This window comes from Solanum pennellii, chromosome 8 (genome assembly GCF_001406875.1).
Source record: "Solanum pennellii chromosome 8, SPENNV200".
Classification (NCBI taxonomy): Eukaryota; Viridiplantae; Streptophyta; class Magnoliopsida; order Solanales; family Solanaceae; genus Solanum; species Solanum pennellii.
In genome coordinates this window covers 4,662,147-4,678,463 of record NC_028644.1, presented here as the reverse complement: position 1 = coordinate 4,678,463, position 16,317 = coordinate 4,662,147, and the positions used below count along the sequence as shown (strand labels likewise).

The 16,317-nt window shown below is 31.4% G+C and overlaps 1 protein-coding gene across 1 annotated transcript; it reads left to right on the top strand.

Annotated features, from left to right (window-relative positions):
• The first annotated feature begins 14,227 nt into the window (after positions 1-14,227).
• LOC114078310 lies at positions 14,228-15,724 on the top strand. The gene has a single exon (XM_027918923.1). It carries the CDS (start codon positions 14,236-14,238, stop codon positions 15,316-15,318), a length of 1,083 nt encoding a protein of 360 aa, XP_027774724.1. The 5' UTR covers positions 14,228-14,235; the 3' UTR covers positions 15,319-15,724.
• The last annotated feature ends 593 nt before the right edge of the window (positions 15,725-16,317 follow it).

The following is a 16,317-nucleotide window of genomic DNA, read 5'->3' as shown; positions in this document are numbered from 1 at the left end:
GGAATCGAAGTCATTTCGCCAAGGTTGACCCCTAAAGGGTATGTGAGACTTTTATAGCGTTGGGTTCGTTCACTCGCGCCTCAATCATGTTTAGTTCAGCGAAGTTCGTTCTAGAAAGTTGAAAGCTAATGATTATGAATTGTGTTCTTGAATATTGACTTTCGTTCTTAAGTTAAGTTGGGATTGTTGAGTTATTGAGGAAATCGTGTCGATTTTAGTGTCGTTTATGGATTGATTCTCGTGTACATATACTGGGTATCTGAATCTATAGATAATTTGAGAAAAAGAATCGAATTTAAGCGAATTGGAGTTAGAAAACGAAGAAGGTCAGGCAAATCTGGGTACTAGACCTATTCCTCAGGATGGAAATTTTCTCTCCATTTCGCAGAGTGGTCACGGACAAAAGTCAGGCAAATATTAAAATGTATCTCCACGTCGCAGACTTGCTTCTAGACAGTGAGTTCTCGATCATTTTTCACGTTTAACTATCTAAAAATAGTCCTAAATATCATACGATCTTTCCTATCACAAATCACAACCTTGAATCCATAATTTCATATTCAAGGAAAGTTAGGAGTCAAGTCAAGAGAAGTTCATTGAGTTTTTCAAATGCCTTTTACAAATAGTTTAACTATGTTTTAAGACTTGATTTTTGAGTTGAGTCAAGAGTAAAGATTGAAGTTCATTTCTTCAAAAGAGTATATCGAAACTATGTATTCTCAAAGATTAAATGTTTCATATTTAAACAAGAAAGGAAACTTTAATTTCCAAAAGAGTGTTTGAGCTAAAAGAGTAAATGCTTTCACATTAAGCAAGAGAGGAAACTTTGATTTCCAAGAAAGCCTTTTGAGCTAAGTTTTGAGCAATTATCTCAAATCACACAAAAGTTGTGTTTTTAAACTTATGAGCTAGTATTATATTTCGAAAGTAGTATTAGCACCGATATGGAGGAGAGTTCTAACAACTCCCACCCCATAAATCATGTAGTCGTCATGGGTAGAAAAGGGTCATACTTTTTAGATGACCCTTAGTGATTTTTAGCATAGACTAGTGGATCAACTTAGTAGTTAGGTTATATGCCCTTGGCAAGTTATAGAACGATCCTGGCTATGTTGTATCCTCACATTGATCCAAAGTAATGATTGTCGGTAGAGAAACTCCAACAAAATTATTTTTGTATTAATACATAGACAAAGTTAATTGTATTTTATATGCATCCGGTGTTAATATTGCATTTATCAGTACATAGAGTGGTTATACATGTTTTAAAGCATTTTTTTATATTGCACTTATTTATACTGCTTTATATTGAAATGAGTTGAGTTGACTACAAGAAAAATGATTTTTAACGAAGGAAAATTTGGTCGCTAAAACCCATACTTCAGTGGCTAAAAGTCAATTACAACTGGAAAAAACCCAGACGTCACCGGTCGTTAAAGGCTCCGTCATTAAAAGTACACGACCAGATGAATAAGAATCTTTAACGACGACAAAAACCGGTCATTAAAGTACCTTTTTAGTGATCAGATTTTATGTTTGCTAATTGTAATTTTGGCTGATGCAAACCTTTAACGAGTGCAAGATTGGTCGTTATAAATACTTGGGAAAAGGGTCTGATATACCCCTCAACTTTTTCATTTAGAGGTGATATACCCCTTGTTATGAAAGTGACTCATATATACCCCTACTTGTAAACAAATGGCTCACATATACCGTTTTCCTCTAACGGAAATGAAAAAAATATAATTTTAATCTAAATTTTTATTTTTTTTTTCTAAAAAATATAATACCATATGAGTAAATTTAATCCTCGTCAGACATATTTTTTTTGACTTTTTTTTGTTTCAATGACTAATTTATAATTATTATTTTGATAATCAAATTTATTTATGTTACACTAATATTCTTGTAAAACTTATTGTAGATGATCAAATTTTTTATTCGAATATGAAATTAAATTACAATATACACAAAAAAAATAGTTTAATTTTTTTTCTTTAAACTAAGGAATGAAAGAAAAAAAATAAAATAAGAATAAGAAACTCAAATGATTATAATAAAAGAAGTCAAAAATAATTTATGTATGAAAAAAATTAAAATATACATGAAACTTTGATAGAAGAATCATATATACCCCTAAATAATTTTTTTTAAAAAAAAATTAGAAGTAATAAATATAAATTTAACACTAATTTTTTAACTTCCGTTAAATGAAGGGTATATGCGAGCCATTTTGTAACGGCAGGGGTATATGTGAGCCGTTTGTATAATGGTAAGGGCATATATGAACCACTTTTATAACGAGGGGTATATCAGCTCCAAATGACAAAGTTGAGGGGTATATCAGACCATTTTCCCTAAATACTTTTAACAAGAAATATGTGATCATTGGATACTTTATCCCTCTAAAAGTTACATGGTTATCATTGTAAATGCATACAAAAACTAAATACATCTCTCAAAGTGATGATCATACAAACAGAACCAGAACCAGAACATACAAAAGAATCAATATGAATATACAATATTATAGTTACTTACAAAAGGGCTAAAGCATCAAATTATATTCGTCAATTCCATGAAAAAAAATGTAGGATGTGCAGGCAGAATACCTTTAAATGGCTCCTTATGAAAGAAAAAAAATAGGTTCTTCTCATCCTTTGAACTTATTCTTCAACATTTCGATTGCTTCAACTTGTTCTGCATTTTCTCAAAGACGAATTCTTCAAAACATCAATCTGTATATCTTTTAAATGAACAAATTAAAGTCAGTTGAGTAATAAAACTCATTGTAGCTAGTACTGTTTTTCTAGTTTCCTTGTGCAAGGCAAGAAACAAAAGATACTACTATGAAAATGATTTACAAGTAGTCCAGATTACATTACCTATTGAGATGCAGGAAAACAAAAATAGAGCGACCAAATTTCCTCAAAAACGGGAACCTTTTAAAGTTAGATATCAAGATCACTCTCATATAAATTGAAATATTAAGCATCTTAAATATATATTTATAGGAATGAATAGCATAAGAAACAAGATGAGTTACTACACGTCTACACCTTCATAGTAATGTGTACAAGAAGAAAGTTTAATCAAACTTCCTCTCTTAAAAGTATCGTGTTTGTGATAGACCTGAAAACGAGAAAATATATGAACAAGTTGTCGCTCCACATGTCGTGTACCTTGCACTTAGTACAACTGGTCTGGAAAAAAATAATGATGTAGACTAGCTCTTGAACATCGTTGGTTCTCATCTCTAAGCAAGCGCCTATGACACATTAACATTGCAGATGCTTAGTTAAACAGAGCCTTGAATTAAAAGAGCATAAAAATCTACAAAATTATGAAGCAATATAACCACACCAACCACGAATGCTAGATAAAACAAACTTAAAACCAGGTGAAGGGCAAGGTGATGCCAACATGAGTGTAAATATAGAATTTTGAAGATAAATTATTTGTAATATAAAAAAGCAACATTTATTTTTGTTGGGACAGACTTAAAATAAAAGGGTGCCACATAAATCGGGATACAAAAAATATTTAATTATTCATTGAATCCGAAAATTGACAATCTATACATATTAAAATTACCTTGTAGTAAAGAACAAGAAGATTGACCATAAACCTGTTGGGAATAAATCCGTAACAGAACTAATATTTGCGGTAATAAATGATTTAAATGCGGAACACAACAATACGGTTAATCAACGAGATTAAAAGAGAAATAATGACACCAAGATTTTACGTGGAAACCCTCCTAAATAATGGAAAAATCACGACCCGAGAGGAGCAACGAATATCACTATAGTAAGGATTTTACACTTGTATGTCTGAGCAAAACTCCAAAGACCACTACACATTCAAAAGAAATAACACTTTTTTTATTTTTCCACCTCACTACAATATCGCTCGCACTCTCTATTTTTTCCTCACAGATTATTTTCCTATGTGATGCCTCACTCTTTTTTTTCTCTCCTTTGTAATTCTTTTTTGTGCACATAGAATGAAGAATTGTCCTCCATTTTATAGAAAACAAATGCACTATCCTCCAAATGTGCTATGGAAGAAAAACAATTTTTTTTCTTCATAGCTTACCTACTATTGAAAATTAAGTAAAGCTGAAAAATAATTTAGCGTCAAATCTGCCAAACTTGAAATTGGCAGAGAGCTATTCAAAGTTTGGTACATGGGGATGGACCCCACAAAACCATACTACTATCTATCATGGAAATATTACACAGAATCTATATACTTTTGTACAACCTAAACCCCTTCAGCTATTTATTCTTTGAAGTATTTTTAGTACTCTAAAACTTGATTTTCTAAACCAACAATAACAAAGAACTCAATTACAAAGAATGATTAAGTTCTTTAATCATGTAATGATAAATTAGGGGCTTCTAGCCAAAAATAAACCTCCTAAAACGACATTTCTATAACACAAGAAGATACAGTAGACCCAATGCAGCATAGTAATAAACACAAGTCATAACCTTGAAAGCCTATAAGTGAATTTCCATGTTTGGACAGGAGCAACTACTAAAGATAAGTACTGAGAAAACTAACATTTTGATTTGGCAAGGGCAGTTAAAATTAGGCTCTATATAACTGATTGTGTTCCTCTGCACTTGCTTTTGTAAGTTCAAGTTCACTTGAAATGGCATGTTGTCAAGTTGGTACTTGTTTTCTTAGAACAAACTTTAATAACTTCCTGAATCACGAACTGTGATTATATCAAATAAATAAAAATACATATACTATAACTTTAGTCAATTTATAAAATTTGTATTTCTAAAAGCTAGTGGGATTTATAAGATAATAGTAATACAAAAGTCAGAATAATAGATCAAAATTAGTTCTAAATGTACAAAAAAAGAACTCCAATTCAGATTTTCTACAAAATTATATTCCATAAACTTTACAATGAAGCCTTAAAACAGTATCCAACACTCTACAGTGTCAAAAAAAAATACACGAGATGACATGCTACCAGAGAAGAAAGAACTTGATATTTATATAATTTGAGAATAAATTCTTATTCAGGCAGCCAAGTATACATACATCTGGCTACAATTTGAAAACTAGAAGAATATCAAAAAGATAAAAAAAGAAATTGAACGTTTGAACCTTGGGCGCACTAAAAGGTCTCCGATTGAATATTAATTGAATCTCCATAAACAACCACATATGAGTGTCAAGTCTATGTGTGCAAACTTGATTGAGTTACCCATGCATGATTTTGATATTATACTTGGCATGGACTGGCTTCACAGCTATTATGCTTGCTTGGACTGTCGTAGTAGAGTGGTGAGGTTTCGCTTCCCTAATGAAGAAGAGTTAGTCTGGGAGTGGTACAATCCGAATCGTCCTAACCCCTTGATTTCAAATCTTAAGGCCAATAAAATGATGGCCAAAGGGTTACTATGTCATCTTGTGAGTGTTAATGATTTAGATCATGACGTTCCTTCCATAACTCGGTGCCTGTAGTAAATGAATTCCTAGATGTGTTTCCTGAAGATTTGCCTGGAGTCCCTCCCCTTCGATAGATTGACTTTGGTATCGACTTAGAACCTGATACTAAACCAATCTCAATTCCTCCTTATAGAATGGCTCCAGCAGAACTCAAGGAGTTGAAGCTGCAGTTAAAAGATCTCACTGATAAGGGTTTCATTCAGCCTATATCCCCTTGGGGCGTTCCAGTGTTGTTTGTAAAGAAAAAGGATGGGACCCTTAGAATGTGTATCGATTATCGGCAGCTCAACAAAGTTACTATAAAGAATAAGTACCCACTTCCCAGAATTGATGATTTGTTCGATCAGCTCCAAGGGTCTAGTTTCTTCTCTAAGATTGATCTTCGTTCAGGGTATCATCAGCTTAGAGTTAGGGATAGGGATGTCCCAAAAACAGCTTTTCGTACCCGTTATGGTCATTATGAGTTCTTGGTTATGTCATTCGGTCTCACGAATGCACCTGCTGCATTTATGGACCTCATGAACAGAGTCTTCCGTGAATACCTTGACTCTTTCGTCATAGTATTCATTGATGACATTCTCATCTACTCTAAGACCAAGGAAGAGCATGAACAGCATTTGAGACTAACCTTGCAGGTACTTAGACAGCATCAGTTGTATGCCAAATTCAGCAAGTGTGAATTCTGGCTGAGATCAGTGACCTTCCTGGGCCATGTTGTGTCCGATCAAGGTGTAGAAGTAGACCCCAGAAAGACTGAAGCTGTTAAGAACTGGCCAAAGCCTCCTACTCCCACCGATATCCGTAGCTTTCTGGGATTGGCTGGTTACTACCGCAGGTTTGTAGAGGGCTTTTCTTCCATTGCTGCCCCACTTACAGCCTTGACAAAGAAGAAATCGAAGTTTGAATGGACGGAGACTTGCGAGAAGAGTTTCCAGGAGCTAAAGGACAGACTCACTTCAGCCCCGGTGCTTACTCTGCCTAAGAGTGGCGAGAATTACACTGTTTATTGTGATGCATCTAGGGTTGGTTTGGGATGTGTTCTTATGCAGGCTGGTAAGGTGATAGCCTATGCTTCCAGACAGCTCAAGGTTCATGAAAAGAATTATCCCACTCATGACTTGGAGTTGGCAGCTGTGGTGTTTGCATTGAAGCTGTGGAGGCATTATCTGTATGGAGTACATGTGGATGTGTTCACGGATCATAAGAGTCTCCAGTACGTGTTCACGCAGAGGGAGTTGAATCTACGTCAACGCAGATGGTTAGAGCTGTTGAAGGATTATGACATGAATGTGCACTACCATCCAAGTAAGGCTAATGTTGTGGCTGATGCTTTGAGCAGGATGAGCATGGGGAGTACAACTCACGTTGAGGATGAGAAGAAGGAGCTAGTGAAAGAGGTACACAGACTGGACAGACTGGGTGTGCGGTTGGTTGACTCTACTAGTGGAGGTGTTTCAGTTCACCCTAGTTCTGAATCATCCCTGATAGTGGAAGTCAAAAAGGGTCAGCATCTTGATCCTATCTTGATGGAGATGAAGGACTCAGTGTTGTTAAAAATGAACGAGTCTTTCGCTTTGGGAGATGATGGCATGCTTAAATACCAGAACCGGTTGTGTGTACTAGAAGTAGATGATTTACGGACCGGGATTGTGACAGAGGCCCATGGTTCCAGATATTCCATACATCCAGGTTCCACCAAAATGTATCATGATCTTAAGCAGATTTATTGGTGGGATGGCATGAAAAAAGATATTGCATACTATGTGGCTAAGTGTCCTAATTGTCAGCAGGTTAAGGCAGAGCATCTTAAGCCTGGTGGTCTAACTCAGATTATTGAGGTTCCGACTTGGAAATGGGAGGCCATTAATATGGACTTCGTGGTTGGTCTTCCGAGGACTAGGAGGCAGCATGACTCTATATGGGTTATTGTGGACAGATTGACTAAGTCTTCCCACTTTATCCCTGTGAAGTCTACTTACAGGGCCGAGGATTACGCGAGACTCTACATTGATGAGATTGTGAGATGGCATGGGATTCCTTTGTCTATCATTTCAGATAGAGGAGCTCAGTTTACTTCACATTTTTGGAGATCTTTCCAGAAAAGCTTAGGCACGCAGGTGAAACTTAGCACCGCCTTTCATCCTCAGACAGATGGGCAGGCAGAGCGCACCATTCAGACATTGGAGGACATGTTGAGAGCGTGTGTGATTGACTTTAGAGGTAACTGGGATGACCATCTACCTTTGATAGAGTTCTCGTATAATAATAGCTATCACTCCAGCATTGGGATGGCACAGTTTGAGGCATTGTATGGTAGGAGGTATATAAGAAACTTTCTTGTTTGTGCCAAGGGTAAATGTCATGGACGCACCAGCGCAGGAACGATGGAGACTGAATTTACAAGTAACAAAAATCAAATCCATGGAAAACAAATCAGAGATGACAAACCTACAGAAACAGGTATACTCATTTACATTCATGAGTAGCTAAACTGTTTTATTCCTAATAATCTCTTGTTGATTATAATTGTTTATCATGTTATAATAATGTTATAATAACCATCTTTAGAAAGTTTGCTACGGAAATATTCTGCGAGTAAAGTAATGCCCAGACTATGCCATCCTAAAGTTGAAACCATTAGGCAAGAAGGCCGATTAGGGGAGTAAACAGAGTTGAGGCGTTGTTAGGGTAACCGATCAAAGAAGAAAATCGTAGTAGTGACTAGACGAGATGATTATTAAATCATTATTATTACATAATAAAAAAGTATAATCTATAAAGAGATTAGAAGGAATAAATTTTTAGCAAAAACATGTTAAAATGAATTCTTATTTACTAGAAGATGATGTTAATTACAAGATATTAATACTCTATATATTGAAAGGTCTTAATACTGATATAAAAAGAACAATTTATGAAAAATTATTGATATACGAGATAATCGAAGAAACAATCCAAGGTTGGGCAGAATTAATTATACCAAATGATTTTGACATAGATTTATATGATGATCTAGAATTACTCATAGAGCAATGATAGATTATTTATACTTACAATTCTGGAAGGAAACTAAAGAAGAAATAGAACTACTTGAAAAATTACTAATTGAAAATTTATACAAATATTTGAGAACCAGAGAAAATAAATATTTAGAATATATTGCAAGCAACGCTAATGAAATACAACGATTAAATCTAATTAAAAAAGAATATTATGAAAAAATATTTTATTCTTAAAACCATGAAGAATAATCCAACATCAAATAAAGTAACTACCATAACAAAAACTAAGATAGAAAGAAAAGTACGAAAGACACAGAAAAAGTTAAAAACCTTATACATAGAATATGAACTATTACAACTTACTAAAACAAATACTAGCAAAACAAACCTTTTGATAAATATAATTTCTAAAACAGAATATAAATATGTTTGTTATCTGAAAAAACAATATGAACAAAGAAATATATAAGCAACAACTGATAGAGAAAATAATTGAAAAAAGACGAGTTAAAATAAAGAAAAGAAGACTAGAAGAAAATATGATAGCAGGAGTATGTAATAAATCAATATTAGCACAAAGAAAAGTTATATTTTTGCTAGAAATACAAATAAATTGCCTAGAATATAAATTACAACATGATATAAGTTACAACATGAATCATAATGAATAAAGAAGAATTTGCAGTAGACGAAAAAACATATGAAAATCAAGACGGATTAGTAATAAAAATAATATTTTCAAATTTAGGAAGATGATATAAAAAAAATAGAAAATAACTTGTATTTAATGTTAGAAAAGGAAACAGCAAAATTAGAAGATAGTTTAACATCTATGGTAAAAATAACAAACGAAAACTAAGAAATAAATAAATCAAAAGAAATTGAAAAATAAAAACACAAGCAAAGCAGGAAGTACAACATCTAGAAGAATTAAAAACATACAAAAATAAGTGAATTAGAAAAAGAATTAGCTACGCTAAAATTATTATATGAAACCAAACAAAAAGAGAAACAGATAGAAAAAAGAAAGAACTTAAATTGACTAATGAAATAAATAAGATGAAACAAAAATTAAATGAAAATCTCGAAATAGATGAAATGAATGGATCGGATACAATGAACGATCAAAAATCAGAAATAAGTGATATAAGCGAAACATACACAGAAATTCTAGAACAAGTAAACAAGCCGAAAAAATTAGAAATAAATACAGGAGATATAAACCAACCTAGCACATCAAGAGTTAAAACCCCGGATAATAGTCCTAGGAGTAGCCCCAGATGGACAGCACCAACTTCTTATACAGATAATTATGAACGATCAGATAGAACAAATGCAATATGGAATAGTAGATTAAATAAAAAATGGACGCCTAGTGAACAATATAACTTTTTAGATCTAGATTGTGTTATAGATATAAATAAAGCAATCTTACTATGGGTAGGAAATATATCTATACAACTAATTGATAACAAAATAACAACAAAAGAAACGCCAGGATATATAGAAAGAACATTTGTTGGAACAACGAAATTATGGATAGGAAATTTACCCCCAGAAAGTTTAGAAACACTTAGGAGTGATAAGAAAATAGATGGGTCTCCATCAACAACAAATATAGATATACTAGATAAATATGAATTAGCAATACGAAATGAATTTGGTGGCATGACTCAGAAATAAAAGAACAAAATAGAGAAAAAATAATAAATAGACAACTTATGACAAAATTAGCTATATGTAAAATGTGTTATATAGAAGAATACACATGTGCATTTAAAGAATATTATTACAAAGCAAGATATGATATAAATGAAGCAAAAGAAATAAGACAACAATATTTTACAAAACTACCAGAACCATTTAGTACAAAAATAATTAAAGATTGGAACAATGAAGGATTAACAGATACTTTAGGAGCTAGAATAAAATTTCTACATCAGTGGTTTGTACAATTATGTGAAAACCAAAAAGAAAAAATAAAAATGGAGAAAGTACTAATTAAAAATCTAGCATGTTGTAAAAATAAAACAGCACCACAGTTTGGTTGTACAGATAAATATTATAAAAAACAAAGACCTAAACGACACAAAAATTATAGAAAAATCAAAACTAGGTATAAATACAAAAAACAAAGACAAAGATATTATGTAAAAAATTATAAAATAAAAAGACCGTATAGACCAAAGAGAAAACTATCAGAATGTACTTGTTACAACTGCGGAAAGATAGGACATTTAGCTAGAGATTGTAAGTTACCTAAAAATCCAAAAGGAAAACAAATTGCAGAAGTAATTATAGATAATGAAGAATACATGCAGATAGATTACATAGACTATGAATTAAGTGAAAATGATAGTATATATGAAGTATCGGATATAGAAACTGAATTAGAAAATGAAGAAACAAATATTGATCTAGATAATGATGTAATGAACGAAGAAATCTAATGTCTGAAGATGACATAAAAATAATATCCAAAGAAGACTATCAAAATGAAGAATTATCAGAACAAAAAATTATATTTGATAATACAATCTTTGAACAAATAAAAGGAAAAGAATTAGATTTAAGTGTTGAAAAAGTACTTGAAATACCTATTTTAAGAAATTGGTTCAAAAGACAAAAAGATGAATACTATGTAGTTAGCCAAAAAGAACACATCATAGATTGTAAATATACAAAAGGAAAGGCACAAATACCTATACTAAATAAGAGGATAATAAATAAAGAAATACATGATTTAAAAGCTAAAACACCCATAAAATACGTACACTTAGGAGGAACAGAAATATTGATAAAAGCTTGTTTTAGAGAAGGAATAGATAAACCTATTGAAATATATTTAGCAGATGATAGAATTATATACCCTATAGAAAAAAGCGTAATTAGTGCTGTAAAAGGAAACTTAATATACCAAAAATTTAAATTTATAATAAGTGTCAACTACTCAGTAGCACTAACAGATAGAAATATAGATAAATCATTAGTTCTATATTGGAAAATGTCTGGAATAGAACTAGCACCATGCAGTAAAATATTTACAGCAAGATGTAAAAACTTATATATACTAACAACAAAACATAAAGTAGCGGCAAGGAATAAAATTGATAAAATAAAAATAGAAAATCCTTTTGAAAGAATAATTACTATAATAGACAACAATGACTATAGCTACAAAGAAATTGACATAGAAGAAGATTTAGAAATTGTAAAAGAGAGATTGAGTACTTCAAGTGTACCAAATACATTAACTAGAACTACCTCATCAAGAATGAGCACATCTAAAAGGAACTATGAAATCTCGCAAAATTTATTAAATACAGAAGAGATAACACAATACCACTATAGTAACAGGAATAATAGACCAAAGAAAATATAAAATTTTAATAAACACAGGACAAGAAGAGAATTATATAACGAGAGAATTAGTATTAGAAACAGAAATTATAAAAACAGGACACTTATGCCCCGGATTACCTAGTGAGATAGAAACCACAAACGAAGAAATAAAAGAAATAATTATAGGAGGAATACCATTAGTAATACCATTTAAAATCTACCAAGGAAGCCAGAATATTACCCTAGGAATAAAATGGTTAGAAAAAGTTAAACCATATAATATAGAGAATGAACAATTAATAATAACTTACAAAAATAAGAAAATAATTATCAAAAGAACAAAATGAATAGTGAAAATATATATACTTTGCAAAATTATAGTAGAAGAATACCACAACAGATATTATACCCCCATGATAGATACAGGAGCAGAAGCAAATATATGTAAATATAATTGTTTACCAGAAGATAAATGGGAAAAATTAAAAACACCTATGGTAGTGACAGGATTTAATAATGAAGGTAGTATGATTACACATAAAGCAAAAAATATAAAAATACAAATATGGGATAAAATACTAACAATAAAAGAAATGTACAATTTTGAATTTACAACAAAAGATATGTTATTAGGAATGCCGTTTTTAGAAATTATTAGTAGCCGAAGTGTTGGCCGGCTAATTCGGGAAAAAACTTTCACATGTGCATAGGAAGACTAGAACATGTTTAATAAGCCTTAGTCGACCTCCGGAGGTCCCTTAGTCCCGTACCAGCTGTCGGTCTATCTCATATTCGCAGAAGAAGGAACTTGCTTGATGAGATTTTACCCACATATTATAACAAAAACACATTGGTGGTTTACTACACCATGCGGAAATAAAATAAGAGCAAAAAGAGCAAATAACAAGCAACGTAAACCCACAGAATGGATAAAAGGAAGTGAAAAAATAAACCAGGAAATGGAAAATATAAGTAAAAATCAAATAACACAATTAGAAATTATCATATTTACAATAGATAAAGTTAAAATAATTAACGAACAACTAGAATTATTATATAGTGAAAATCCATTACAAGGATGGGAAAAACATAAGATGAAAGTAAAAATTGAATTAATAGATGAAAATAGTATAATAACACAAAAACCATTTAAATATAATTTTGATGATTTAAAAAAATTTAAAATGCATATAGATGAACAATTGAAGAATAATTATATACAAGAAAGCAATAGTAAACATACAAGTCCGGCATTTATAGTTAATAAACACAGTGAACAAAAACGAGGTAAAAATAGAATGGTCATAGATTATCGCAACTTGAATGCTAAAACTAAAACATATAATTACCCAATACCATATAAGATACTAAAAATAAGACAGATACAAGGATATAATTATTTCAGTAAATTCGATTGTAAAGCAGGATTTTATCACTTGAAACTAGAAGAAGAATCTAAACAACTAACAGCATTTACTGTACCACAAGGATTTTATGAATGGAATGTTCTACCATTTGGATATAAAAATGCACCAGGTAGATATCAACATTTTATGGACAATTATTTTAATCAATTAGAAAATTGCATTGTCTATATAGATGATATATTATTATATTCAAAAACACAAGATGAACATATCAGGTTATTAGAAAAATTTATACACATAATTAAACATTCTGGCATAAGCCTAAGTAAAAAGAAAGCAGAAATTATGAAACCTCAGATAGAATTTCTAGGAATACAAATAGATTAAAATGGGATAAAGATGCAAACCCACATAGTACAAAAAATAATCACCCTTGATGAAAATATAGATACAAAAAAGAAATTACAATCCTTCCTAGGATTAGTAAACCAAGTAAGAGAATACATACCAAAATTAGCAGAACATTTAAAATCATTACACAAAAAACTTAAGAAAGATGTCAAATATCATTTCGACAATAAAGATAAAGAACATATAAGACATATCAAAAACTAATGTAAGAAACTACCAAAACTATTTTCCCAATGAAAATAAATCATTTACTTATATTGTTGAAACGGATTCAAGCAATCACAGTTATGGAGGAGTCCTAAAATATAAATATGACAAAGAAAAAATAGAAAACCATTGCAGATACCACTCAGGATCCTATGCAGAAGCACAAATAAAATGGGAAATAAATAGAAAAGAATTGTTTGCACTATATAAATGTTTATTAGCATTTGAACCATATATTGTTTACAATAAATTTATTGTGAGAACAGACAATACACAGGTAAAGTGGTGGATAACCAAAAAGGTATAAGATTCAGTTACAACAAAAGAAATAAGGAGATTAGTATTGAATATATTAAATTTTACATTTACAATTGAAGTAATCAAGACTGACAAAAATCTCATTGCAAATTACCTCTCCAGAGAAAGATACAATGGAAAAAATACTAGCTACAATGACAATACTTTGTCAGAAAATGGAAAAAATAGAAAGCGAAGTACAAATACTAAAAAACACAGTTAACAGTCAGCAGCATGACTCAAAACATGCGGAGCTAAGTCAGCAGCATGACTCAAAACATGCGGAGCTAGAAGATGACGTTGGGAAACACCTTAAAACCCATAACAAAACGATATATGCAGCTGCAGGTAGCACATCTACAGGAGGATCAACTACAAAAAAGGAAGATGGTAAGACAAAATACACAAATAAAAATATGAACAAGCTATTTTCCAAACCATACCTTCCAGAAAATACCCAAAAAGACATATTTGTACCCCCACAAGTAAATACCTACAAAACAAGTTTGGACTCACATAAACAAATATATAACCATATCACCAGGACGTATATAGAAAATATACACAAAATACAAACCTTTTTGAATCTAAACCCCAGAGCTAAAAATACCCAAAATCCAAATGAAAATTATATAACCCAACACTTACAGGGATGTAATAAACTTATAGCACAACCAGGTACTAATTCAAATCTAGTAGCAACTTGCTACAATTATGGACTTTTGAGTATAGTATATACGACAACAGGAGAAGAAGTAACTAAGATACAAGAACTACACAAAGCATTTCTACATTATAAAAGAATAACTAAAGGAACTTTATTTTTTATAAAGTTTTACTCAGCAACTGCAGAGATACTATACGGCGAAATTAAACCTATAATACAAGTTATCAAAATAGGTTTAACCAAAGAAATGATAATCCCGGAAAAAATAGAAGTACAAGAAGAAATACAAAGAGTAAATATCCCAGAATTCTATGCAAATAAAAGGACTATTGGGATAGCTACCATTTTGAATGAATTATCAAACAATTATCTAAATGAAAATGCAATTTGGAGCTACTACAATCGAGACCAGACGATGATATACTCCAATTGCAGAGAGCTAAAAACAGCAGATATGGAAGAACTACGCCAATGGATATTAAGCTTGCTGAAGCCAGAACAGCCACCTACCACAAGAGCTATCAGAAAAATTTTATTTCACCAAATCTGATGACTAGATACTGTAAATTAGTAGGCCAAAAATACCCAGATCACGTATGCACAAAATGTGATGGAGAAGACAACTATATCCCAAAAGTACAGCTAGAATAAAAAGTAAAGGTCATTATGTAAAGATATAAAATTATGAATAGTAGTATGTCGGCCATATGTAAAAGTAAAGGCCATTATGTAAAGATATCAAGTATGTCGGCCATATGTAAAAGTAAAGGCCATTATGTAATTATGTAAAAGTCTTTTGTTTTCTAGTGTCGGCCACTTGGCCAAAGGAGTAAGTTTTCTCTTGTATAAAAGGAGGGCATTCCTTCATGATAAAATAAGCCTTTCCCAATCAACTCTCTCTTCTTCTTAATTCCGCTTCCACATTCAAATTGGTATCAGAGAATTCTTATTTACTAGAAGATGATGTTAATTACAAGATATTAATACTCTATATATTGAAAGGTCTTAATACTGATATAAAAAGAACAATTTATGAAAAATTATTGATATACGAGATAATCGAAGAAACAATCCAAGGTTGGGCAGAATTAATTATACCAGATGATTTTGACATAGATTTATATGATGATCTAGAATTACTCATAGATCAATGATAGATTATTTATACTTACAATTCTGGAAGGAAACTAAAGAAGAAATAGAACTACTTGAAAAATTACTAATTGAAAATTTATACAAATATTTGAGAACCAGAGAAAGTAAATATGTAGAATATATTGCAAGCAACGCTAATGAAATACAACGATTAAATCTAATTAAAAAAGAATATTATGAAAATATATTTTATTCTTAAAACCATGAAGAATAATCCAACATCAAATAAAGTAACTACCATAACAAAAACTAAGATAGAAAGAAAAGTACGAAAGACACAGAAAAAGTTAAAAACCTTATACATAGAATATGAACTATTACAACTTACTAAAACAAATACTAGCAAAACAAACCTTTTGATAAATATAATTTCTAAAACAGAATATAAATATGT

Coding starts and splice junctions, on each gene's coding strand:
- LOC114078310 (XM_027918923.1), top strand. CDS start 14,236: ATGGAAAAAATACTAGCTACAATGACAATACTTTGTCAGAAAATGGAA.